This window comes from Rhamphochromis longiceps, linkage group LG15 (genome assembly GCF_057381845.1).
Source record: "Rhamphochromis longiceps isolate RC_006_pf linkage group LG15, R_longiceps_female_GT1.1, whole genome shotgun sequence".
Classification (NCBI taxonomy): domain Eukaryota; kingdom Metazoa; phylum Chordata; class Actinopteri; order Cichliformes; family Cichlidae; genus Rhamphochromis; species Rhamphochromis longiceps.
In genome coordinates this window covers 41,205,447-41,232,960 of record NC_140571.1, presented here as the reverse complement: position 1 = coordinate 41,232,960, position 27,514 = coordinate 41,205,447, and the positions used below count along the sequence as shown (strand labels likewise).

At 40.2% G+C, this 27,514-nt stretch overlaps 1 protein-coding gene across 1 annotated transcript; it reads left to right on the top strand.

Annotated features, from left to right (window-relative positions):
- The first annotated feature begins 1,979 nt into the window (after positions 1-1,979).
- On the top strand, positions 1,980-27,152 carry LOC146653221 (ankyrin repeat domain-containing protein 13C). The gene is made up of 13 exons (XM_085383010.1): positions 1,980-2,663; positions 4,288-4,329; positions 10,769-10,873; positions 15,514-15,599; positions 17,639-17,684; positions 18,568-18,634; positions 19,876-20,020; positions 20,452-20,583; positions 21,461-21,622; positions 24,541-24,620; positions 24,807-24,905; positions 25,090-25,190; positions 25,307-27,152. The coding sequence occupies exons 1-13, from the start codon at positions 2,276-2,278 to the stop codon at positions 25,435-25,437; spliced, it is 1,584 nt and encodes a 527-aa protein (XP_085239136.1). The 5' UTR covers positions 1,980-2,275; the 3' UTR covers positions 25,438-27,152.
- The last annotated feature ends 362 nt before the right edge of the window (positions 27,153-27,514 follow it).

The following is a 27,514-nucleotide window of genomic DNA, read 5'->3' as shown; positions in this document are numbered from 1 at the left end:
CTATTTATGAAACGGAATCTGTCATATTTCTTGTATTTTAAATACCTTTCTTTTTTCCTGAAGCACTGAGTCCATCATTGTCAGAAAGAATTAATGTTCATTCTTCACTCAGGCTTTTGGTCATACACTTCATTTTAAATGATAACATGAAATAGATTATAAACTAATTACTAATTAGTGGTGATAAAGAAATGCATTCACTGAGGTATCTGGGTGCAATTTTAAATACATGTTTATTTCTGTTCTTCTTAGTATAGATCTTCCACTATAGATTCATTTGAGAGTTAATATTCCTTTTTATTTATTCGAGCTATTCAATGCGGATGATCCACAGAGAGTATGATACACATAAGATTTCCATCTCCAGCTCTAAACTTTTAAAGTTTTAAAGCTAAGGTCTGTGGCTGAAATTAACACTTCCATATAAAAACATTCAGCTGATGTACTATGTGGTCATTAAAATGTAGAACTTTTATTGTCATCGATGTACATTGATGTATTTTGTAGTATGACCTTAAAAAAAATTAAAGTACCTTAGCATTTTACTGAATAAAATATTTATTTATTATATTAATATTTATTTTATGTTGAATTTATTATTCAGTATATATTGCAGGTCACGTGGGCAGATTACACACTGGTAAAAGACCTTAATAAAATGCAGAAGACACAGTAATACAGTATAAAAATTTAAAATCCAATAATGAGTGCAATAGGCTTCTTTTTTATGAATAACAAGCATGCTTGTAACTCTTGTAACTCTACAAATAAACAGTGCAGTGTTAAATAAAAATAACAGTTCCACAGTGTTAAATTATTACTTTACAAAATGTCCTTCATCCAAGTTTTTGTTTTCGGCAAAAACAAAAGAGAACAATATTTTAGAAAGATTTAGCATAAAGAGGTGGTAAGTACACTGTACTGTACACACAGCTTTTATGAAAATAAAAGACAAGCCCCTATGAGCAGACAGTTTTTGTTACATACATAAAAAATATATATAATTATTGTTGGGATAAACGAGAATAGACTGCGTTAGCTGCGGGGGGGTTGCTGGCTGTTTCCCATGTGTCATGTAAGTTTTAAAAAATCATAGGAAGTGTAACTCCCTTGTTGATATATTTTTGAATGCAGTGCTTTCATGCACAGTACATAATAAAAATAAAATATGTTTAGATTTTAAATAAGTTGCGACCTCCAGTTCGTCAGAATTAACAGCCTGGAAAAAGTAAAATTAAATTAAAAATCATTAAAAAAAAATTAAAGAGGAGCGAGGAAAGACTTTTCACGAGAGAATTAATTGTAGTTTTTGGGGGATTTTTTTTTTTCTTTTTTTGAGGAATTTGGTTACTCGCGAGCAATCTGAACGCTTTCAGTTACAAGGCCAAAGCTAATGGGTAGTTGATGTGTGTGGGAGTTGGATTTCGGTGTTCGTGTAGCTATATTAGAGGTCATTTTAGATTAAAAATGTAAAATATCAAATCACTTTTATTGTCACATCACATGTGCAGGTACACTGGTACAGTACATGTGAGTGAAATTCTTGTGTGCGAGCTTCACAAGCAACAGAGGTGTGCAAAGTACAATAACATAAGAACAAGCAAATATAAGAATGGCTAAATCTGAGAATTATATGAATAAATATATGTACAATATAAGAGTGTATGCATATTACTGAATGTGTATACTAAATATGTATGTCTACGTGTGTATATATGTGTGTGTGTGTGTGTATACATATTTTACAAATTAAATAGAGTAAAAATAAAAAAAATATATAAAATATACAGAGGTTGGCTCTTATATGGCTCTTAAATTTGGACTCAACTCAAATACATGAGTAAAATAATAGAAAACGTGTTTATTTTACACTACTGTAGGCTGTGTTTTGATAAAATAGGAGCGGCTTCAGTGAGTGGCCGGTAATAACCTTTCCCAAACTCTCGCGATAATACGAGCCGGAAGATATCAGTCGAAGCGTTCGTACTAGTCAACTGGAGCCGCTTATGTTGTACTGCAGCCGTCGACAGTTTGGGGCGGTAGGAGGAGAGTGGACTGTTTGTTTTCATAAGAGACCGGCAGGAGGGGGGTGCTACTTTTTCGTCCTCGAGCAAACTGTGGTTTTTGTGTGTCCGTGGGAGAAGTGAGTGTTTTCATGTTGTGCAGTTTCCAGTGTTTGCGCGAAGACTTCCAACTGGCGAATCGCATCAGTTCGCCCGGAGGGTCATCGTCAGCGACGACACCCTCTGCTCCGTCAGCGTCGACCGTTTAGAAAATGACCGGAGAGAAGGTCCGCTCCCTGCGCAAGGACCACAGGCCGAGCAAAGACGAGGACTTACTGGAGCCCGACGAAGAGGCTGCGACCGGGACGTTTACAGCCTCCAGGACGAACAACAAGAGCAGAGCGAGTAAAATCTTCAGCAACCACAAGTTAATCAAGTCTTCATCCACACAACAACAGCAGCAGCAGCAGAACCAACAGTCGCAGATTAATGCTAACACCAACACACTGTCAACATCCGATGTTATCGATGACAACAACAAAAACCCCATTATCCGAACTGGGCAGGACTTTCCGGTGCACGAATGTGTATTTAAGGGAGATGTCCGACGACTGTCTTCGCTCATACGGACGCAGAATATCGCCCAGAAAGACGTCCATGGTGAGTTTAACAACTGCTCATCTCAGCTGCCTTTAAAAAGCCCACAATGAACTGCCAATTTCAAGGTCCAGTGAAGCTTAGTTTTAGCTAATAGGCCATCATTCTCCGGCAGCATTAGATGTAGGCGAGGTTTCTTGTTGCCAAGGCCCAGATAACTGATGTCCAAATTGAGGAGCAGTTTAATGTCAATACCCTGTAATTTCTTCAAATTCACTTCTTTCAAGCCTGCATAAGGAAAGGTCCCAGCGGCCTTTCAGTCCACATTTCAAATTTATCACATATTCCTTGTGACATGAGTCATCTTTAAACACTGGATGATAAGTTGGTTCAGGGCCCTATGGCTAACGCATCAAGGCGTGTTGTGCGAAACTTTGGGATTCCCAGACTTGACTGCAATTCATCTGCAAGGCAAAGTCTGTTCAGATAACGCCACATTTTCCAAATCAACGCATTCTTAACTGACAGATCTACAGCGAAGGGTTGTTCCGGTTCGCATGTAAAGAAAAAAGGATGGGCTGTGCTTACTGTCAGCTCTGGAATGTGTTCTGTCCTCAAAACACTGACATGCTGTAATGAAACAACGTAGCAGAAGGGGAGGGCATTTACTCTGGTGATGCTGAAGAATCTGAACTTGTTAAGCCTTTTTGCCTTCTCGGTTGATGGTTACCTGGGCTCAGTATCTTGAATTCGTGGCTTTATTCCCATAAATTTTTAGCTTCTAGTGGATATAAGTTGAAGCTGGACCATCAAATCACTGAAGTAAGGCAGGCTTTGTTTGATATGTTTATTAACACTATTATATTTCATCCATTCACTTTGCTGTTTTGTTATGATTTTTTTTCCAGAAAACTTGTTGCTTAAAGAAATACCTTTTTAAACAATTGTTTTCCACTTGCTTGTGGGAGGGAGGAAATAGTCCCAGTGAATCCAGACAATACTTTCGTAACACTGCGTTGTTGACGAGTTAAAATGCAGCTTGTTTACAGATTAAACTTCATTTATGTCAGCTGACTTTGGATTGGTGCTTTAAAAAATATCAGTGGTTTATTTGAAACTGTCAACAGTGGTGGCTGTAAGTGAACTCAGACCTCATATACACAGAAAAAAATCTTTCTGTTGTTCATCACAGCGTCCCTTGTGATTTTTAGCTGAACCCCAGCTTTGGCACATTTCCCCATATTTACCCCACGTTGTTTTTGGATGCGTGCCTACCTCCGTCTTCCTCTGTAAGGGAGAGCCTGAAGGAGCTGGTCCTACAGTTTGGCCAGATAGTAGGTAGAGGCTTTTGCACACCTGCCACAAATATCATTTCTCTCTTGAATGATTACCATGTAACACATACATTGTGTCTGTTAGCAGGCCATGTGCCTGCCTCTGAAATGTAGCTTGCTTTGTGGTGCAGTTGGGTAGTAATCAGTGGTATTGCCATCATGGTAGGAGAAGGCACAGTGAGCACAGACTTACCATATCATTTGGAGTTTAGCAAAGGCTGCCTCCCAGATTAAACATCTAATTCACTCCAGCTGTGACAGCCCTAAAGGCAAAATGCTCTTCGAAGTCTCTCGCTTGTTTTTGTTATTCTTAAATGCAGTACACAAATTCTGTTTTTTTCCCCTTTCTTCAGGAAACACACCGCTGCATCTTGCTGTCATGATGGGACATAAAGGTGAGTAGTGTTGAAACATTCACCTCCACGTGCTTTATTTTGGTTTCTCTCCTTGTCTCCGTCTCCGTGGCTTTTTAAACACGCCTCTCTGTAGGCCCGTGCATCTTTTGTTTGTGTGTGTTTCAGTTTATTTCCCTCCCTTTGTGTGTGCATTTGCCAGGCTAAGCACCACCAGACATTTGTCACAGATCACCACATAGATCCCAGAAGGCAAGATGCTCATGCATGAATAAAGAGGTTGTGTTAATGGATTTTCTCCTGGTCAAAATCACGATGGAACAAGAGACCTTTCCTTCTTTATCTGTTAAGAGCGGGTTTTCTTTTCTCCCCAACTTTATAGATTCACAAAGGATTATCAGATCATATTTAATCAGTGAGTACTGGATAATGATGATAGTGCAAGAATTAGGCCCCTCTCAGTAGTTAAAGTCTCATTCTGATTGATGTAACACTGCTGGCTCGAAAGACTTTAACTTTGAAGCTGGCACAGGAGGTAATTAGTTGAGATAAGCGATGTAATTTTCAGTGCCTATAATATTTGCTTAGTCTGTTATTTTTAGTTACCTGCCAGTGTCTCTCACCAAAGAGGTTACTTTGGTTTTGTGATCGGTTCGAATTGGCTTGTGAAAAAGAGGTGAACGTGTTTCAGAGGCTACAACAATGTGTATTTTCTCAGAATGTTGAACATATAACAAATTGCACATTAATGAGATCTGGGCGTCTTAGAATAACTGTGAGTTAAGAGTATATAATGAATATGTCATGATGTATCAAGGCAATGTAGGAATCTTACATGAGTTTGTTTTTAGAATGAATTGCTCTGGCTGGACTGAAAGCATCCACATAAAACATTAAAACGCTGTCCCTTCAAGACTCAATGCCTGCATTTTAATATGACAAGGAAACATCAGAACATGCTTCTGAAAAATTAATTTAGCCTTTTTTGCAGTCAGCTCCTGATCAACCATTCAGGCATAGGGTTACCCGTGCTGCACATTGTCATTTGTGGTGTTTGTCACTGAAGCACGGGTTTCGATTGATTTCACATTCGCACAGCTCAATTTCTGTCAGTGTGATGGCTCTGCCACTACCTACTGGTAATTCAGATAGCAGAGTACCGAAGTGTTGTCGTGGACGGGATGCCATGGAATTGATTTTGCTAATGAGGTTGCCTGTCTCTTGCCTGAGCTGCTGCCTGGTCCTCTAGGGATGCTCAGGCCAGACGGGCTGAAGGCTACAGCATGAGATCACAGCCTGGGTGTGGCTGGCCTGTTGGGATGCAGAGGACAAGGCTCTCTTTGTTTCTGGCTTTTCTGCATATATGTCCGCCATTGTGGTAATGACAGTTGTGCATATCAGCAGTCTACTGTCTGATCGTTTGCATGACTGGAATAGTTGCACAGGTGAAATATCTAACGTAAAAGACGAAGAAAATCCAAAGCAGAGCATAATGCAGTCCTGAAAGCTGACGTCATTGTCAGAGGAGTAAGACAGTTTGTCTGGATTCTGCTTCCTGTCATGTGCCTGGAAAGTAAACTCTTTCTTTTTTGTTTCTTTCTTTTTTTGTTTCATTTGTCTAATGGGTGTGAATGAAAGATAAAATGGTGAGATTCTAAAAATGGCTTTGAAAGATACAGTTCCAGTGAGTGTTTGACATTAGTGGGCCACCCTGGCTGGAAAAAAATACTCTAAAGTGGCACACACATGCTCATTTTAAGATTTTGATTAAAATAGTGCATTTGAGTCAAACAGGAAAAGAAAATTTCCTGTTTGACTCAAATCCACAATTGCAAATGTTGCTGAGTATGTAAATAATGGTTAAAAAAAAAAAGCCAGATCAACATTTAAAATGTACTCAGACTTAGTCAAAACTGTAGGGTGAAGGTAGGGAGCTTTAACAGCAATCGGATCCTGTCGACAGAAGCCCCATCTGCAGCCAGTGCACAGCAAGTAGCATTAGATAAGTGCTTTACATCACCATCCTGCTCCCTCACTCATGAGTTGAATGCGACTCAAGCAGGACGTCTGTGCAGCAGATGCACGTGCAATCAGCCCAGCAGCCCACAAGGAGTTTTCCTTTATCAGTGCTCGCACAAGTGCATATTAGATCGAACAAGACAGCAAACGGTGGCTAATAACAAGCAGCCTAAATGTCATTTTATCCAGTTAGCTAACTTTGTTTATATTTAAAACACTAAATACACACACAGCAATACATTATAGCCATTTTGTATAGAAGCTATGCTGCCCAAATTGGGACAAGTGATCCCAAATTTGTCATGATTTGATCATGATTATATAAAATTCAATTTCATTTTATTTATATAGCGCCAAATTACCGCAGCAGTAACCTCAAGATGCTCTTATATTCCAAGGTAGAGACTGTAATACACAGAAAACAACCTCTTTTGAGCAAGTACTTGGCAACAGTGGGAAGAAGAAACGGGAAGAACCCTCCAGCAGAACCAGTAGGTTGGGAGTGATGGGAGGAAGGCAGGACAAAAACACACTGTGGAATAGATCCAGTGGAAGAGATTCACAATAACTAAGGATGAAATGCAAAATGGTGTGTGTAAGCTCATAGTGAGTGAAGAAGAAACAGCCATCATGGAAAGCCCACAGCACCCTAGGCCTATTGCAGCATAACTAAGGGAGGATTCAGGGTCAACTGATCCAGTCCTAACTCTATGCTTTATCAAAAAAGGAAAGTTTTAAGCCTAATCTCATACCAAATATCAAATATCATACCAAATATTCTTGGACAAGATACTAACTCCGATGCATTAATCGGAGTGTGAATATTTGTGAATGTTAGAAAGCACTTGCATAGAAAAAGCATAGAAAAAAAGTGCTTGTATGAGTGGATGAATGAGGTAAGTTGCATAAAGCGCTTTGTGTGCTCAGTGTTTACCATTTGAGAGGGGCCTGCTTTTAAATATCCTAGGAACCACCAACCAAATAAACTGGCAGTCTCTGAGCAAAGTGGATGATTGGGTGGGTATGGTGCTGTGAGGTTTTTAAGATAGGATGGGGCCTGATTATTCAAGACCTTGTATCTTGTGAGAAGGATTTTAAATTTGATTCTGGATTTAAGAGGGAGCCTATGAAGAGAAGTATGGGTCAAATATTCTCTCTCTTTCTAGTCTGCTGCAGCATTTTGGATCAATTGCAGGCTTTTCGGAGAGTTTCTGGACACTGATAAAAATGAATTCGGAAGTGAAAATTCTTGAATGATGGACAGAAAACAAAGCATAACTGATTTATTTGAGTAATTTAGTTAAACTACTTCTGATAACTAAATACTAATCAAAACATTATTGTATTAAAATTTAATTTGTTAGGAATCTTGTGGAAAAATCTGATGTTCAGGTCACAGAATTATCAGGTAAGATACTTTTGGAGAGAGCCAAAGGAAATAAAAAAGGGGTGGGTGTGTCTGTCTGTGTCCTTGACTCTGTAGTGACCAGTGAAAGATAAAACAGTATCTGTTTGTCTCCACCTGAGCACCATGTCCATGATAATGTGTAAATCGACTAAAAAGGTCCTGCATGTTACTTTGTTACGATAAGAAAACAGAACTCTCGGCTGTTCCAAAAGTTTGACTTGTTACTCATTCCTGAGAGAAATGCAAGTCTTTGATATCTCTGAAAGCGCCTCTGTGGATGTAGCTGCCATGTTGCTGTGTGTGTCTTTCTGAGAAAATGTTTGATGGTTGATTATGAAACTGTCCTTGAAACTAAATGGTGGCGTGCCACACACAGGCACATGCCACCTTCATCCTGACCTGCTTTTAAACCGATCCTCATTTGCTGCTGTTTGAAGCCATTTCATCTACAGCCATGGCTCAATATCATAGCTCAGTCTTTACTTAACTGTTGGTAACAACTTGAATGCGTCACAAATGCTATTATTTCATCAATAAGAGCAAACAGGAGACAAGTGCTTGAAACGGGAATTACAAATGTTTGCCTGGATGTTCAAGTTTAAACAAACACTTTAGTCAGTGGAATAGCCACGTGTCTTTGCTGTTAGTCACATTTGATACAAAAAGCCTTCATTATCTCAACATGATGTAGCTACAATTGTGCTGTGATGTCCCGCTTACCTCACAGGTAATGGAAATGTATCAGAGTCGATCTTCGAATAGCAACTGTTTGTAATTTTTATCTTAAAGTGCGAGGCGATTAACTTAGTTTCTGCATTTAATTCACATCATAAACAACTGACATAGAACTCAAGTGTTGTGTGCCTTTAAAACAAAAGTGTATCCATGATGCCACACTATACGCTTGCATCTGAAACACAAAACTCAGACCAGAAGCTTGAAGGTGTGGGGCTCAGGACACACGGCCTGGCTGTTCTCCTCGTGGTTATATAATGCATGTCTGCTAAATGTTGTCGTTATCATTACACAATCGTTTGATTTAGCAGAGGGATATATAGGTCAGAGCCTTGAGGAAATGCAAAGCTTACATCAGAAAGCATGCTCTTGTCCGTTTGTTTGCCTGTGTTGCCTCCATATCAACTTCTGTTATCAGCGACTGAGTCCCGGAGCTGGGTGACAGTTTGAACTAACATGTAAAGACTGGGCTTTGTTGTAATGTTGCATTATTCATTCACTTTTCAGCTATCTTCCTGTTACCAATGCAGCTATTTTAATTCATTCAAGCATGCGATATGAACAGTATTAGTCAATCTTTTTGAAGTGGTCAGCTTTTGGACAGCGTTCGGCATCAAGCAGAAATTTACCAAGAAAATCCATTAAAGCCAGTAATGAGCCAAGTCTTTGAAACTCTGCATCACTGGTGTGACCATAATGACTTCCCAGTGCCGCGTCTCTGTTCATCTCGATTTTCTTTGCCATGCTCCCATCTTGATGTCTGCTGTACTATACACAACTGGTGTTACTGTTAATTGCTTATGAGGAGAATGTAGCCTAACTGTTTGAACTGGTTGATGTCACATCTTGCCCTTTTTATTTCTGTAACTACACTCCTGGGAGAGACGTGCTTCTCTTTGTTGTGTGGTTAATGCGTCTAATAAGGAAGAGTTTCAGATTGTATTGCCCTCCGTCATTAAGACTTTGTGTTACCCTCTTTCTCATTAATGAAACATGGGGAGTATGTAAATCAAATTCAAATTTTATTTGTCACGTACACAGTCATACAATGTATATGGTGCATGTGGTTTTGTGATGTATTTGATAGCTGTTATTATCTATGCAAAAAAACAAGTCAGGAGGATTTGAATGAGTTCACGTGATACACCCATGACTAAAAAGACCGGTCGAGCAAATGTAACTTCTGGCTCCAACAAGCAAAGGCCCCACATATGCACTCAGCAGCGGACCATTAGCACTTAGCCCCTGCTTAGCATTTGTAGGACTGCGACTTTTCGGGCCAGTGCTGGGACAGAGCTGTACAGATGCCAACATTATAATGAGTGATGTCACAACAAAACTGACAGCTGAGCCGGAACAACAGGCTTCAGTTGTGGCTGGCTGTAGTTTGTTGACACGCTGCCCGGAGAGCAGAGGGATTTTATGCTGCTCTTACTGCTGATCTCACCATAGAAAAGAGACGAAGCTCTTTGGCTGTTTTCCAGGTGTTAGAATTCAAGCACCGCTCGGAGGGTGACTACATAGTACCAAGGGATGTCTTTTCCTTTAGCTCAAAATTTAGTTCGTTAATTTAAAGCAATGCAGGACAAAAAAAAAAGAAAAAGGAAAGATTCCAAGTCTTGCATAATTGTAGGTCCCATATGGCTTTTTGGTTAAAGTTCTATACACAAACTAGCCCTCTGGACACCCTGGATACATTGTGAGAAATGTGCTCTATGTAACCGATGACACCTGTACTGCAGAGTAGTCAGTTTGAAGTAAACACATCAGATAAAACTTGCAGAGCAGGAGAAGTAAAGCTGTTTAACTTTGCATCTCATTTTTGTTCGGTTCCTCTGTGGTTTGAAAATCGAACACATGACTAGAGCTGGACGCAGGGTTTTTCTTCTGTGTATTAAGCAGTCACCATAAAAAATATCAATGTAGTTTTTTTTTTTTTAAAGTTTTTATTGTTTTGTTTTCAGCATATATTGTATTATGTGTTTGCTTCATATTAATAGGATGTAAAATGAAGATACATAAAAAAACATACCCCAAAGCACCTTTTACTTCTGTGGATTTTTATTATTAGTTACTGGAACATTAATTTCCTAATATCTATGACTATGAAGTTTGGGTGCTGTCACATTTTCAGACTATTTCTGGTCAGGAAATCATCCTTCAGCCCGTTGTCAAGTCAAGATGCCAAACTGAAATCTATTAGGTCTGTGGTACTGCTAGTGAGTCGTGTGTTAGGCACATTCCTGGTGGCTTTTTGGGTTTTCAGTTTGTCCTTCTGTTTGTCTTTTGGTGTTTAGTGATTAACTGTCCTCCTTGCAGAGTGTGCCCATCTGCTGCTGGCCCACAATGCACCAGTGAAGGTGAAGAACGCTCAGGGATGGAGCCCCCTCGCCGAGGCCATTAGCTACGGAGACCGACAGATGAGTAAGTATCTCTGACTCGCTGAGTAGCTGGCTTTGCTCAATAAAACACTCACGCAGAGGTTTGAAACTGATGTTGGTCAGTGAACTCGTTTACTAAAGCGAGGCATCAGGCTTGCACCAGTGGGAGAAGTTTTCATCAACAGATACAAATCAACAAACGGCTCTGCACATTCTTCCACGCGGCCGCCTCGCAGTGAGGCCACCACACCGGCCTGGCTCTTTTGTCCCTCAGAGGGGGGCATTCCTCAAGGCCCTCTGGCTTTTGTATTCCAGTGAAAAGCAATTCATTAGATATTTCCCTCAGTCCTGATAGGCTGATTATGCTCAAGCCCATATCACACGTGTTTTTGTCCCACGTTTCATAATGGCCCAAAAGTTTGTTTTGAAACAGTGAGAATGTTTTGTATTATTTCACTGTCACGAGTACCTGTGGCACTGTACAAAAAGTCACGTTAGATTTTTTGTAATGACTGAGGGAGAATGGATTGAATGACAGCTGTTACAGTTTTGCTAGTACCGTAGTGCTCTGCTAGTGAGAATTTCACCTGCAATCTATTTAGAGCTTTTGATGCCAGAAACAGGAAGGCTTGAGGTTTGTTCACTGTGGTGGGGTCTGTAGCTGTGGTGAATGCATTAAAAGTATTTTACAACCCTTCACTACTGCTACAGAACTACCAGGTTAGGTGTTGATTGGCCCACTTCATTCTCAGCTATTGGAACATCTCAAGTACAGCATTCGGATTTTACATATAAGTTAATAAGTTCCAGTTAAAAAATGACTTTGCTAACCTAGTACATGTTGATACATGAATGAAAGAGCAAGCTCTTTCATTCATGTATCCACACAGCCACTTCGCACCAATGTTACGTCATAAACGGAAGCAGCTTTAAGTTCCTCCATCGACTGCTTCCTCTAATGAACTGACTCAAAGTATGTCTGTTGACTGAAACCTCTAATGAACTCTAATGACATTTCATCTTACAGCTGGCAGGTTTCTTGTGCAGGTGACCATGCAGGTACATGTTGCAGTAAGGTTTTAAAGAAAGGTGTAGCTCTCTATTCTCTGCTCAACATTCATTTCCCCCGTATGTTGTTGCGACACAGTGCGTTTGTTACCCGGGTGTGTGGCTTTCCGTTTGAACGAGGAGACAAAATGTGGCTCAGAAATAGTTTTTGTCATGTGTTTGGTTCAGAAAGAGCTATTTCAGTCCTCGCTCGCCTCTGCCACACAGCTGTGTTGTCAGCTTCAGGGACTTGTTCAAAGAGAGTTTCAGTCATATTACTGTATGTGAGGCAGGGAGCTGCTTTTTCATGTGGGTGTCAGGCAGTAATGGTCTCACTAGCCTGAATAAACAACCAGACTTGGCAAGAAAAGTTTAAGTTGAAGAAGTTTGGCTTAAGAAGATCCTTTTCTCTTTCTGTGTCTTTGTAATAAGCTTGAGTTTAGATTTTTCTCACATGTTTTCTTCCTGTATTCAAAATTTATAGAGCTATTAGGAGTCACTTATAAATATCCACGATTAAGGCATTAGAATAGATTAGAATTAGAATAACTCATGATTCATCAAGTCATACATACACAAGATCACTTCATAATAGAATTAGTGCCAACAATCAGCAGCATTCATACATACAGAATAGAAATGCATCACAGCGTCTTATTTTTCTGTATACTAATTGCTTTTGGCTGAAATAATCCCTGACTATTAAATCACCCTGAGGGCACAAGTTCAACATCAAATAATCACTAACTGGCTTTCTTGTAGATAGAATCATCGTTATCCATAAAATTCATCTTCTTATCAGTATATGTTGCAGTATATGCTATTAATGTTATGGTGTTATATGTTATAGTGCATGTGTGAATCAAAACAAGGCAGCATTCAGTAACAAATGAGGAGATTTATATTACTCCTCCAACCTGTGCAGAAGAGTCAGGGTTAGAATTCCTGTAAAAGTAAAGGCACCAACAACACTATCACCAGCATATTTGAACATTTTTAGTTGGATAATTTTTATTTCTGAATATTATTATCTTGATTGACTGACTGAATGATATTTTACATTTTGCTTTTTCGGGTGATATGTGTGGCATTAGAAGGAAGAAAAGTTGTTTTTTGTTTTTTTATTAAGGCCATAGCAAAGCAAACGAATTCTTAAATGTTATTTTCTTATTTATTAATTATAAGCTGCCATAGTTTTATTTTAGCTTGTAACTAGTGAATTTTTCTACATTTATTTGCAAACAAAGGTTTGTTTATAGCCTCACTGTAACCTCACTGACAAATTAATGTAGAGCAAAATTATTGTGCATATAAAAATATGACAGCACAGGCTGCAGGGATAAAGAACAACGGAATTCTGTTTCAGCTTGTAATTATTTGTTATGTCTAAAAATTACATTTTCCTGATATGATTCAGAGCGTTTAAATGAAACTAAATTGAATCAAGCTCCCTGCATGTGATATGTCATCTTCAGTTAACTCGGCCGTTTGAGTTAGCTTGCAAAATTTGTCGACCTCGGTGAGTTTTCGCATCCATTTAATATTCTGGCCTGTGTCATTTTGAACTTTTCCCACATTCTTGGAGACCTGGCAGCAGCAGCCCTCCACCTGCGTATCTTGTTAAATAGTTGCCCTTTGTGGTAATGTAAAAGCAAGTTTTTTGTCTTGACTCTGTCTCTTTTTATTAGTGTGGAGGTGAAACTGCTGAGATCACTCGACTAATTAGTGCCAGCAAAGTGCCCCGATCAGTATCTCGGTGAATTAGTGCCAGCGTGGAGAGTCAGTTGGGTTTAGTGTTGAAACGGCCCGCATTGGTTTCTCAGTCTGTGTTGGCTGGGTGGTCTGTGACCAGATGGTGAGATTTTACTCCCTTCCTTGTCCTGCTGCGAGGCGGTGAGGATCAGGAGGAGCCCCATCCAGAGCTTGTCTACACTCATTAGGCAGCCAGGCCACAAAGACACCCTCATCCTGTAGTTGTGTCTGTGCCGGCTGGCGCATGTGCGTTCCTGTGCTCTCATTTGGCCTAGTTTTACCGTTGAGTCCTCTGCCCCTCTGTGCTGCTGCACGGGGAGCACCAGTTAGACAATATGAACAACATGTTTGTGTATGTTGACTCGCCACGTGGACATGCAGGAGGGCACAGGAGATGGTCAGGCTGATGACTATGCCATATGGGCACTGCTGCTTTTAGTCCTATTAAAATGTAGGACGGGCGGGTTCTCAGTGGCCAAACATATCCCCCCCTTTTTTTTTTTCATAACTGCTTCCATGACTTAATCACTGGAATAGTTGTTGTCATTTATTCCCTTCATGGCTTCGTCAAAAGCACCACAGTTATGTTAGTGAGCAACTGATGCTCCCACTCCCTAATAAGCATCACATAACATCTAAATAGTTGTTGTAAATTTGCGTGGAACCGTTTTCTTTTGCACAAGTCTCCTGCAGCCAGTGCTGCAGAACGCTTGTTAATGTGACCCATCATGGCTAAAAGCCCCCTGTGAGCGTTCCTCTCCCCTAGTTCGTTAAGGAGGTTAAAGGAGTTGCTCATTAACAGGCAGCTCTGTATCTGCCATTGCTGCTCCCTTTGAACTTCCTGGAACGGTTTGATCCCTGCAGGCTATGCATCAGGGTTGGTTGGATGATGCTGGGAGTGCCCCATTTGGCTCCAGGAAGCTGGTAAATCTCAGTAAAAATTGCTGTAGCCTGTAGCACTTTTTTTTTCATTGTTGACATGATTCGCTTAGAGAAACCGTTAAGTACACAGTATTTCCTGTACGTTTAAAAACGTCTTGCCCTAAACGTTAACCTTACCAATATTGCAGGTCTGCCCTTTGCTGTGCAGCATAAAAACAGATGGTATGATATTTTTGGGCATGAAAGAAGCACAGTATCTGTCATTCTGATCACCACCTGTAATTTTAAATAAAACTGACGATGTTCTGCAAGGCACTCAGATTGTGGGAAATCTTGAAAGATGCCCATATGGAAGTGAAGCCCAGCACCCTTAATTTTAGAAATGTTCAAGTAATCATGATTAACCTCCTAGGACCTGGCGTCCACATATGTGGACATCACATTTTGGGTTATTTAGACCAAAATACTCAATTTTGCTCTACAAGGGCCTGATATCCACTTATGAGGACATTATACTGCTACTGTTACTCAAAATTTTAAACGAATATGCTCATATGTGGCTCTTATTTTTCTTAAAAACAAAAATAAATAAAAAAAAAAAAATCTGGCAATTTTTCGTTTTTACATTCATCGGGCCCCAATGTGACCAAATTTCAAAGAGAAATTAAAAATGCTGCTGTGGAAGAGTTCGGGTTAAGGACAGCCTGTCTTTCAGGGAGTGTGGAGAAAATGGTCAGATTTGCCAAAACATGGTTGTTAAACTTTTTTTTTTTTTTTTTTTTTTTTTTTAAACATGGTTGATCAACTCACAGTAGAATATTTATTAAGTTTAGCAGTGGGATCGGATCCAGTAAAACAGGGTTATAAAAAATATTCATGGCAAAAAGTAATGTGCCATCCAATAACCTTAAATTAAACTTTGATATGTTTTTGTATAGAAAAAGCTGGTGTGTCACTTTTTTTCTCTTCTGTTTTTCTGCTCATCTTTCCGTGCGCTCTCAGTCACAGCGCTGCTGAGGAAGCTGAAGCAGCAGTCCAGGGAGAGCGTGGAGGACAAGAGGCCCAAACTGCTGAAAGCCCTCAAAGAGGTAACGTAGTCCTAAAGTCCTGCTAGAAGCCAGTTTTGCCACTCTGCACCCAACTTTGGCAGCCTCTTTTTGTTTTGTTTTGTTTTATGTTTTTTGGCCGCTATTTTGAAGCCTCTGCCCTGAACGAACTGAGTTGGAGCCGTAACTTTATTTTAAATACTCAATGGACTATTAAAAAAATACATTTGCTCAAATTAAGTTTTAAAAAGTCTTTTTACCTTCAAGTTATACTTCTACAGCTTCATAATGGCTAATTCCAGAGTGCTGACACCATCGATGACTCTCACCGGAGCACTAATGTCATGCTAATTAATTCAGTAAACCAATAAAACCAGCCCTTTTTTTTTTTTTTTTTTTTTTTTTTTTTATTGTAACAAATAGATATGCCTGCCACTACACAGATGAAATTGCAGTGAGTCTCTGCTTTGCATTTGTGTCGGTTAAACCACAGGATTTTTCGAGTACCATTTCTCTCTTTTATAATGTCTCTGATAGTCCTTGCTGCTCCTGACCCTTTGATGGGATATCTTGTTTTATGGTCATCAGATCTTTTTACCTGTCAGAGTGCTCTCATTCAATTCTGTCCTGTTTCTTTTCCTTTCACTGGGATCTATTCTGCAAGCACAGCCTTAGCACATGTCAGGGGTAGACATTTGTTCAAACACAAGTAAGAGAAACAAGACACTGCAGACCGACTCAGAGAGTATTAGAAAACGTGCGCATGGGTGAATGCCTCTGAGAAGACACACACACCGAGTGCAGGCTCGGTTGCTTTATTTATAGTGAAAGTAAGTTACATAGTACTTCCTCTTTTAACAGAAAGGGGAGAGGTCAGGCATTATCTCAGCTTATCTGACCTTGCACACATACACTGAAAATAACAATGCAGAAGTATATCATGCTTATCTGACATCACTAGGGATGGGTATCGTTTAGGTTTTATCCGATACCGGTGCCAAATCTGTACTTTTGAAACGGTGCCAGTGCTCAAACGATGCTCAAACCGGTGCTTAAAGAATGGAGAACACAAAATTGGTCCAAAAACCTCTCATGGTCAGCTGTTTTTTGTAAAAAGATAACAATGTTAGCCTTTTCTGCAGCTATGGGGCGTATATGGTATCACTCTTGGCTGGAAGCAGTGCTTAAACAATGGAAAAAACACAAACTTTGTCCAAAACCTCTCATGTTTAACTGTTTTCCACTTTTTCTTTGGTCATTTTAGCCTTTTTGGCCAGGGTGAAGGGAGTATCTGCCATCAAACAAGAGGTCAGCTGTGCAGTAATGCTGAGGAAATCAAGAACAGGACACGAGCAAATAAAACTCTGCGTTTTATCGTGTTTAAAGAGGTTATACCACTTCACCTGACCTTCCTCCCTCACTGTAAAAGTTTTAAAGTCTCAAGTACTTGACAGACCTCGAAGGCTGTATTTTCCCTGAAATGATGAGACCGGCGATTTTCTTGTGTCATCATCTCTCTGAGATTATAAAGCTCTGGGAAGTGATGATCCTCGGCCAGCCTGACATCATTGCTGACGTGTGGATTGAGACCACCGATCGTAGCGGTGATCCAAGCCTTACAAGATAATTAGACTGTACTGAGGTGGGGTTTGCTATGTAAAGAAGCAGAGGCTCAGTTATACTTTCATGTAAAGTGAAACGCTGGTGTGCTACTTTTATAATCTCATTAAATAAAACCAAATATGGTGTCCAAGTCTGTGGTTTAATTTATTTTTCTGTTGCATAGAGCTCGCTATGTCACTATTGTTACAGTGGGTGAATTGTTCTGTCATTATCAAAACCATCGTCCTCGTGGTGTAACTCAGTAGGAGTACTATTTATTTTTGAGTATTTTTAATTATTTATTTATTTTCAATCTGGTGGCTGTGAGGCACAGAGAGGGTAGGGAAGTTGGAGAGTGTTGAGAGACAGACTCTGACATTGTGGGTTTCTGGCCTTTTCATCAGATCTGTGGAATAATAATCAGCAGTAGAAACACGTAGCCTCACTCCTTATTGATTTTTCTTTATCTGTGTTCACAGCTCGGAGACTTTTACTTGGAGCTTCACTGGGACTTCCAAAGTTGGGGTGAGTCAAGTTTCTCTGTCTGCTCTCCTTTGACAGTTTCTCAGATTTGATCCACTGTGGAAATGAATCACATGTCATTGTTCTGAAAAACGAACACTAAGGAATCTCAGGGAGAAGAACAGACTTAGTGTTCAGGTGGTTACGGATGGATTACCGTGTATCATGAGGGACGTTGAGTGACGTCAAGCTGAAAATGACAGTGCCTGTTTGAAATGAGCCAATACGCCTTCCTTTAAAATGGATGTCTCACCTTTAATGATCTAATACATCAGGTAAAACATAACAGCGGACCTCACAGATGGAGCACGGTGTGTGGCGATAGACGAAATGCCTTCACTAGAGCTCAAGCATCAGCATTTGCTTAGCTTGCAGACCAAACCCAGGACTGTAGGCCTGGGCTGATTTCTGTGTACTCAGTGTGTCTTTGTGAATTATTGACAAGGTGAATAGGGTTATGTAATACACACGTGATGGTAACAAAATGTAAAATGGTTACATAAGGATATATTTTTGCCAGTTGAGATGGTGTAATAGTGAAAGTTATATTTTTAAGGTTTGTGTGCTCGGAGAACAACACAGACTTGTATCAGATGCACATCTTGCTTATTGACTGGTCTTTATTTTCTGTTGTTGTTTTTGTTAATGCGCAACTATTCTTCTGTACTTTGGAGCAGCAAGTAGAGTATCATGCCTTCAGTTACTTAATACGATAGGGACTGTGAGTTATTAAATATTTAGCTGTTGAACTACTTCTGGTATGTGGCACTCTAGTTTCCAGGTTTATATGCCACCAAAGCTTTGAAATCTGCAGTTTTTTTTCCTCAAATGTGCTTTCTAAATTTAGACGTTTTACACACCCTTACTGTATCTTTTCATGTTGCAGTGCCTTTGCTCTCCAGAATCCTGCCTTCAGATGCCTGCAAGATCTACAAACAAGGCATCAACATCAGGCAAGTCCTGTCAACAAATGTTCATTTAAATAGCATTCTGACATTTCAAAACTCAGAGTCACTTCTCAAGCTGCCTGTTAAAGTAAACCAGAAGATGTAAGCCCTGCCATATTAAACATTTCCCAGAGAAAGCCTGCTCTTCGTGCACTTTGTTTTTAAGGCTTGCTGGTTTATTTGTAACTGCTGCTGTACACAGCATCCTCTCGTCTTTCTTTTCTCTACTTCCAGTTTCTCAGTTTTGTTAACTAGAGTGTGAAATCAGCGCCTGCAGTATGAGCAGTACGAGGAAGCCGAACAGCGATCCCTCTGTGCGCACAACTCTTCCTTCTGTTTCGCTTTAAATCACAGTCTCATAGATGAAGCTACTGTACAGTCTACTGTACTGAGTAGCTCACTTACAAAGAGCATCAGCAGAAATTCATCACACCCTGACACATGCTGACACAGTCTCAACAGTGAATCTACAGTAGGAATATATGCCGCTGTGCTCCAGCGCCTTTCAGGCAAAAATCCAACGCTATGCAGGCTTGAGGGCTGGCTTCCACATTTACAGCATATGCACATAGATTTTCATACATATATGACAAATCCTGCCACCCCTTTATCACGCACGTAAACCTATGCCTCTACGTTTGGGTTTATATCAGCACAGTCTATTTGAGGATTGAATTGAGTTTGTAAAAGTGTGTGTGCGCGCGCGCGTGTGTGTGCATCTTCACTCTTCCTTATGAGGTAACCTTGATGTGGAGCTTGTCATTATTCTGTGAAACCGCTCCTGGCTGTCTAATTTGGTATTCAAAATGCCCTCTTATTATGCCAGAGTTGTAGGGAGAAAAAGGGAGAGCGAGAGACGGAGCGGGTGAAAGGAAAAAAACTGTCACAGCAAGTTCATTTACATACCAGCTCCACGGTGTGTCAGGCCTATCATACCTACCCGTAGCACCTACCGCTTTGTGTGCATTCTTCTCAAGCAGATCACTTATTCTCTTTGCCGTCACGCTTTATTTCAGGACTACCCACTCTGACAACACAAAGAAAATTTTGAAAAGTGCTGTTGGACTCCCGTGGCAGTGATTACCATACACATTGTCTCCGACCTTTCAAAAGTGTAACATCGAGCACAGTTTTGTCTTCGCTCACAGTTTTGACACGGTTGTGCTGCTGGCCTGAAAAGTTAACTTGAGCTCACAATAATTCTGACTTTTGTCTCCTCTGTGTATGTTCACGATGTGTTTATGCAGACTGGATACAACCCTGATAGACTTCACTGACATGAAATGCCAGCGGGGTGACCTCAGTTTCATCTTTAACGGCAATGCTATTCCCTCAGAGTCTTTTGTTGTGCTGGATAATGAACAGAAAGTCTACCAGCGGATACACCATGAGGTGTGTGAAACCCTTGGGGCCCTTTAATTTGTGATGTCTGTTAAGAACAAAGCAGCATATTTAAAGTTTTGTCATTGACTTGAAAAATGCAGGTTTGTGATTCTACAGTGAAGACAACTAAATCTAAAGTTGTTTAGTTGTGTTTAAGTAAATTATATAACAGTGTCCCTACATATTTTGGTATTTCTTATGTCTAGCAGGAATATTTCACCTGATGACAGCACTAGACCAAAGGTCAGGGCATCTAAATGTTAACAGATGTAACCCTCTGGGAAACTACAACAGTTCAACATCTTGTGCAAACACTTCAGAAAGAGTTGGAGGAACCGACTGACATCATTGTTTCCAACACTAGGATGTGGCTGTTCAGTGTTCACTATGCATGATGCATAATGATGTGCTATATTTATTTATTTATTGTACACTTTAAGGAGTCGGAGATGGAAACAGAAGAAGAAGTGGATATTCTGATGAGCAGCGACGTGTACTCCGCCACACTGTCCACCAAATCCATCACGTTCTCTAGGGCGCAGACTGGTTGGCTGTTCAGGGAAGACAAGACGGTGGGTGTCATTTGTCAGCTTTTAGAAACTCTGCTCTGACTGTGGACCTTCAGGGACTTTTAAAAGTTTAAGACATAACGACTGTAGTCAACTTTTGAACCCAGTTCTTGTACTTTATAACTCAGTTGACTGGGATAGCTGGTGAAATTAAACTTTACTTATGGTTTCACAGATATATCAGTGTGTAACGTGACATTGATTGCAATATCTCATTTTTAGGTTGTTGTGTTTTTTTGTTTTGTTTTTGACTGTTTTCTTTAAAAAAACCGGACCTGAAAAGAACATCAGCAGCCTTTAGACCGGATCTGAAGCCTGATCGATATGAGATTTTAATACCATGTATTTGATGATCATCAGATATATGGACGGATACCAAAACCTTTTTTTTTCTTCCAGACACATGAAACATAAACAGATTTTGCTAATGTTGTTAAGTGTGTGTATTTATGAGTCCTTACTATAATAATAAGACGATGGCCTTGTTTTGCCGACGGGGAAATTTGAGCGTTCGGTGGTAAACTATTCAGTGTTAATTCATAACAAAGGTGTTTTTCTTCTTTAGCTTCATCGTTTTTATTTATTGGCAATTTCAAATTCCAGTGCCAACATATCATATTTCCTGTTGTAACCCCCACACCAGGAAGGAAAGGCAGTAAATACATCAGAGAGGCAGTGATGACCCCAGGAAGGGAGCTCAGGTGACAGGATTGGGGTTCAAAACAACACAGACAAATCTGGCAGTGTGGAGTTAGTGACTGAAATATGACAGTATTGCTTTTTGCCCTCTCAATCCTTTGTCCTTTTGACTTCTGTTCAAAAGGGAAATTGGTCAGTCTGTGGCAGGGGGGAACTTATCTAACTGTTTATTAATCTCCAGGAGCGCGTGGGAAACTTTCTGGCCGATTTCTACTCTGTGAACGGCCTGGTGCTCGAGTCCAGGAAGAGGAGAGAGCATCTGAGCGAGGAGGACATCTTGAGGAACAAAGCCATCATGGAGAGTCTGAGCAAAGGAGGGAACCTCATAGAGCAGAACTTTGAGGTGAGCATCACTGACATGAATAAAGATTTATGTGTCTTTGTTTGATAACTTCACAAACCAAAAAAACAAAAACAGTCTTCCTGTGGCTATGCCTATTTTATGTGCAGTTGAAGTCCTGTTTTGAAGCTTTAACTTTAGCATTATAGCATCACATGTCAATTCTTTAGAGCCAACCTTCAGCATATTTAGACGAGAGGTTGGATTGATAAGTTATGAGCTATGGCTAAAAAGCTGCTTAGCTATCTGCATCCATATTATTAGGCACAGAGTTATGGAGTGCTATGCAACATTCCAGTTCAAGTTTATTTATATTGCAGCAGCACACAATAACAGTCATCAAATGAACTAGTGTCCTGCTAGAATCCAGCAGACTTCTTGGACAGACTGTAAAGTTAACCGCACATCAAGCCAAAACACACAAGCACTACAATCATAGTCGGGAGGTCCAGTTCAGTGACTTGAATTTGGAGACATGAAGTCTGGCAGACAGCTACCAGCTGCAGCTGCCTGTAACGGCATCCAGGCGTCCTTCAAAGTGGTCGTGCTCCCAATAATTCAAACTTTAGGTCCTGATAAGATTTAAATAGGTGAGTTAAGTACATTTTAACAAAGACCTCTCGCTTATGAAAAGGGAAGTGGAGACCAAAGGTTTGTGGTAGTAAACTGAAGTTAGGTGCTTAACATCTGAATCTGTGAAGGGTGACTCTGTTTGGGCCAGGAAATGCAGTTTTTATCACTAAACGTTTGTCACCATACTTCTTTTAACCTTTTTTATTTCTACAGGGAGATACAGTGCTGCAGGTTTGATGGGCACTGAAATGTACTTAATTTACATTTCTCTAGTTCATTTTCCCACAGGTTCTCATTCAGCAGTGAAGTTAAAGTCGTTAAATTTGTGTTACAGTTTTTTTTCTTTAACTTGGGTCAGTTTGTTCTAACATGAATCCTCGAGTGCACCTGTGTATCAAGTGCACCTGTACACCTCCAGCACTTTGTCGATAAACATTGTCTTTACTTATACCTGCAGCGTAACCACCAGTCCAATCCTGAAACTGTCCTGTCCCGCTGGAACATTGGGGTAGGACACGAGCCTCTCAGACAAAATAAACCTCACAGTACTCCTCACCCCCGTGTCCATACAAAGATAAATCCTACAGAAACGGACCCTGTCGAGCCACTTTGTATGGTTTATTGAAAAATTCCTGACTGGATCCCCACTAATGTTCCTTTTGATGTTTTTATTTGTTTGAAGACAGAATGAACAAATGCCCCTGAGCCACTCTGCATGGATTCAAATTCTACCACTGCCCCCCAGTGGTGAAAGCTACTAAGCTGTTCATCGCTCACCCACCATCCCCTCACTATAGTATGTTCGAGAGGAAGCCGTAAACACAACCACTCTGTGAACATAAAGCCTCTCGACACACAATGGACGCTCACAGCTTTTTGTTCTGTTTTTGACCGTCCTGTGTTCTGTGTTGGGCTTTGTTTCATCAAAGTGTTCTCTGTTGTCTGTCAGAACTTTGTGCTGATGTGAATTGGTGCCTGCTCTTGTTTAAAGTGGGGGGGAAAACAGTTTGAAGGGATATCATTTTTTGTTTTAGTTTTGATGTGAAAATAGTCTCGCCTCCACACCTGTGGAAAATGATACATGGGAAGTGGATGAGATAAGCAGCTGCTGTGACGCAACGGTGTTTACTACAGCAGGAGAGAACAAGTCAGTCTGTGGACACAGGCAGAGCGTGGGAGGCTTTGGAATAGAGCTGGACACTATTGATCGCACGGATGAAAGCTAACCCCCCCCTCCCGGTGCCATGGAATGATGGGGGAGCAGGTCCGGCATGCCAGCAGATCAAGGTCTCCACAGCCTGTGTGTACTCTGTCCTCATCACAACAATGTGCCAGGCCTGGTACACAGTGTGAGAGAGGTTGTCGTACTCAACCACAGCTTACAAAACAGAGATCGGCTGGTTTAATAGTGATTTAAAAAAAAATCTGAACTCTGGCAGAGCAGGGAGCTAATATTTAGGAATAGCAGACTGTCAAAGCACCTCGTAGTTCAGAGTCATCCAGAACAGATCGTCCAATCTTAATATGAACTGACACCGAAGAAGAACATTAAATCAAGAAGGCCAAGCGCCAAACGTTTTCCAATTTTTTGTTTTTTAAAAAAAAATTATTTCTTTTGAAGAAAGTTGTCTTTGATCCTTCGTTGCTCGTGGGGAGAGTCACTCACTTCAGCTGATAAAAATGATCTGGTGAATGAATCTGATACGGCAGCGTTACAGCTGAATTTCAACAAAGCTTAACATTTGAAGGCTGTTTACTGTGCAGCTCCTGTTTATTCAGTTAAGATCACTGGTTCACACAGTTGTTATCAACCATGAACAATAACATAGAATCTAATTTCAAGGCCGGCACAACAGCATCAACAGCTCTCCTTCTCCTCCTTCTTCTTCTCTGTGACCGTTTGTGACGCTCACCCGCTGAATTAACTAAAGATTTAACATCACTGAATCAGGACTTTCTAGATTAAGTTTGGTTGATTCCCGCTTTTAGTAATTACTGATTTAGCTTTAATACTATGCTAACATTTAGCTTATTATATAAAGTTACTTTGCTGTTGTTGGATGGCTGTTAATTATGTCAGCATAAAAGTATACTGCTTAGTGATGCGCTGGGGCCCTCTAGTGGCATGTGCCGTGTATGTCATTGCTCTGCGGGGAAAAATTAAAGGTGTGTAGGTAAACACTAATGTTGATATAAAAGTAATGACAAAAAACATCTGTATGTCACAACTTAGATCAGTTTTAACATTTTGTTTGTTAGTTTCACTCACTGTTTTTAAGTGTGACCTTTCAGTATTTTACACTTTAGCCTAACCATGACCTTTTTTTAATCTCTTTTCTGACTTTTAGCCAGCAAGAAGGCAATCTCTAACCCCCCCGTCACCCAACACTATATCCTGGGAAGAATACATCACGGCTGACAATGGAAAGTAGGTGTCTGAAGTGTTTGGGAATAAATAAAGCAGGAATCTCTACGTGTGCCAAATGCAATATTCACATAGGTTGATGTTTTAGTTACTGGAAGAACACTGGTAGTTTTCCATGTCTGCATTAATGAGCTGTGAGCTCTTCCTGACTGAACTGCCTTCATCGTGGGATACAATTTTCTGTCTCAGAGCTCCTCATCTAGGAAGAGAGCTGGTGTGCAAGGAGAGCAAGAAAAACTTCAAAGCCACAATAGCCATGAGTCAAGACTTCCCTCTGAGCATCGAATCGTAAGTCTTCATTTAAGCTGCCCTCCAGATGGTTATTAAAAAGCAGGCAGCATCATTTTCTATTGGTATTTTCAGGCTTGTTTAGTGGGGATAAAGGGGGAAATTATTCATTCATTGAGACCTAAATGCTTTAGTAAAATAGACTTTGTTTTTGTTTGTTGATTTGGGTTCTCGTGTCCCTCAGGTTACTGAATGTTCTGGAAGTGATTGCACCCTTCAAGCACTTTAATAAACTCAGGGAGTTTGTTCAGATGAAGCTCCCCCCTGGCTTTCCCGTCAAGCTCGGTAAGCAGAGTTTTATATGGTGTTGCAAACAGTAGTCTGCTGATTGATGTTCATGACTTTTTCGTGTGATGTGTTCTTCATGTCATCCATATAATTGTGCTCTCGGCTCCCCGCAGACATCCCCGTGTTTCCTACGATCACGGCCACGGTGACGTTTCAGGAGTTTCGCTACGATGAGTTTGATGAATCCATTTTTAGCATTCCCAATGATTATAAAGAAGACCCTAGCCGCTTCCCCGACCTTTAACCTCACACACTGGACACTGAACCGCAAACAAGCAACGAGGCAACATTATGCTACAGAGGGTACTTTTTGAATTTAAGAAACAAAACAAAAAACATGAGGAATAAAAACTGTGTTTTGCGACTACCCCTCGCCCGCCCCGACTCTGAGTACAGACGGCGACCAGACAGCCTAACACACCTAAATTTAAATCGGAGGTAGCGGGTTGTTCGACATCTCCTCGTGTCGCAGGTTTGAACTTTACCTTTTAGATTTGATTCGATGCAGCGTCCGAGGCAGGAAGCGCAGGTGACTGTGAGAATCTCATCAGTGAAGGGGCATTGGAGTTAATATGAGAAACAACACAGCAGGTGAATTTTCTGTATATTCAGTACGAGTACGAAAAACAGCAGCTCAGCTGATGCTTTGTATTTAAGTATGTAAGTAATGTTCATAAAGGGACTGTTTTAAACTGATGTGTAGTTAAAGCACTGAGTGACTGTGAGAGACGCTGGAGAGGAATTCCACTTGAAATTGATTTTGAGATCAATTTTTCACTTTTCAAAACACTCGTGAAAAATCATCAGCCTTTTTTTAAAAAATATTTTATGATCTTACATTTATTAAATTACATATCATAATTTATGTCCTAATCTATGTTACAGGCCTGTGTAAGAACTCTATTAAAGAACACACTAGACTATTCCTATTTAATGTCCAAAGGGGTCGAATTATTACTAAAAAAGTGTTACTTAAAAAAAAAAAAAAAGGATTATAACGGCCATGTTAAGTAAACAAGAAAGTGAAAGGTCTGTTATTTTAATTTGGATGTAAGTTTGAAATGCCAAGAATAAGCTTGACATTTGACTCAACGATATTCTTGGGATGTGAGGTTAATTTAATTAGTTTTTTCTTAAGGTGGCCTTTATAATCCTTTGAGAAGTTTGTTTTGTATAAAGCTGAGTACTTTTTGTAGATAAAAGTCCTTAAAAAAATCAGTTTTCCGTAGAATTCCACTTTAACTGTGCACATTTTTAACGTGTGCGTGTGTGCGTGTGTGCGTGCGTGTGTGTGTGTGTGCGTGCGTGCGCGTGCGTGTGTGTGTGTGTGAGCGATGATTTTTACTGGCACAGAGTCAGTGAATATTTGAGGCACTATTTGGATCCACTACACCCACTCGCCTTCCAGCTGACTTCTTAGACTCATGTTGTGAAGCTGAATCTTTAAACCTGCATTTGAAATATTAACTTTTAATGGCGGCAGTGGTAGCGATGCTGCAGATTTTAATGGTACTGCGAAGTCTGAGCGACAGGGCAGTGTAAGTTAGGCTAACCCAGCCTTTTGTTTTTTACTTCATCAGATTGTTTTGTTGTTCTTTTTTAACTGTGTAACCAACCGCACAGTTGTGCTAAAAGAGGAACTCTGGGGATTGTACAGTGAGCAGGTGTCTGGGAATCAGTAAGTACAGCATTCATGCCCCTTTTTTTTCTTACACTTAACAAAAATCAGGCATTTCCACCGCACACTATAGAAATACATGTTCAGTTATTGATTTGTCTTTTACTTTCTTTTTTTATTCCTACGTGTTTATGGGTTTCAGACATCCTCTGCAAAAAGAAGAGTTGTGTAATGTTTTTTATTTTTATGCATCATGTGACATAATTTGAGACTGTTGGTTTGTAAATGGTGGGAGTTGCTTTTTTTGTACATATGTTGCTTTAACAAGAAAAAAAAAAGAATCTCTTAATTGTTTTGTTGGATTTTTTTCTTTCTACTCCCTGGAGATGTGTGGAACCAATAACCTGTCAGCTGTGTGAAGAAGCTCAATATCAGTCTGTAGGAAGGAAGGAAGGAAAGGTTTAACTCTAAGGAGTCTTCGTAGGTGCTGCTATGGTTCATGAGCTCTTAATGTTGATACAGACAGCTTTCTGTGGGATGTTGCTATTGTACTGGTGGCTCAGAGTTGTTCAGCATCCTAATCATTGAAACACCGTGCTTACATATGCATATTTAGTATGATAACCAAATGCAGTTTGACTTTTCACATTCCATAGTACAGGCAGGCGCAGCTAGTGGAAGTGTGCCTCTTCACTGACATAAT

Excerpts from the sequence above, each read along its gene's own strand:
- LOC146653221 (XM_085383010.1), top strand. The coding sequence starts at position 2,276 with ATGACCGGAGAGAAGGTCCGCTCCCTGCGCAAGGACCACAGGCCGAGC. Across the intron at positions 10,874-15,513 it reads CTACGGAGACCGACAGATGA|TCACAGCGCTGCTGAGGAAG; the intron begins GTAAGTATCTCT and ends GTGCGCTCTCAG. Across the intron at positions 21,623-24,540 it reads TCATAGAGCAGAACTTTGAG|CCAGCAAGAAGGCAATCTCT; the intron begins GTGAGCATCACT and ends TCTGACTTTTAG.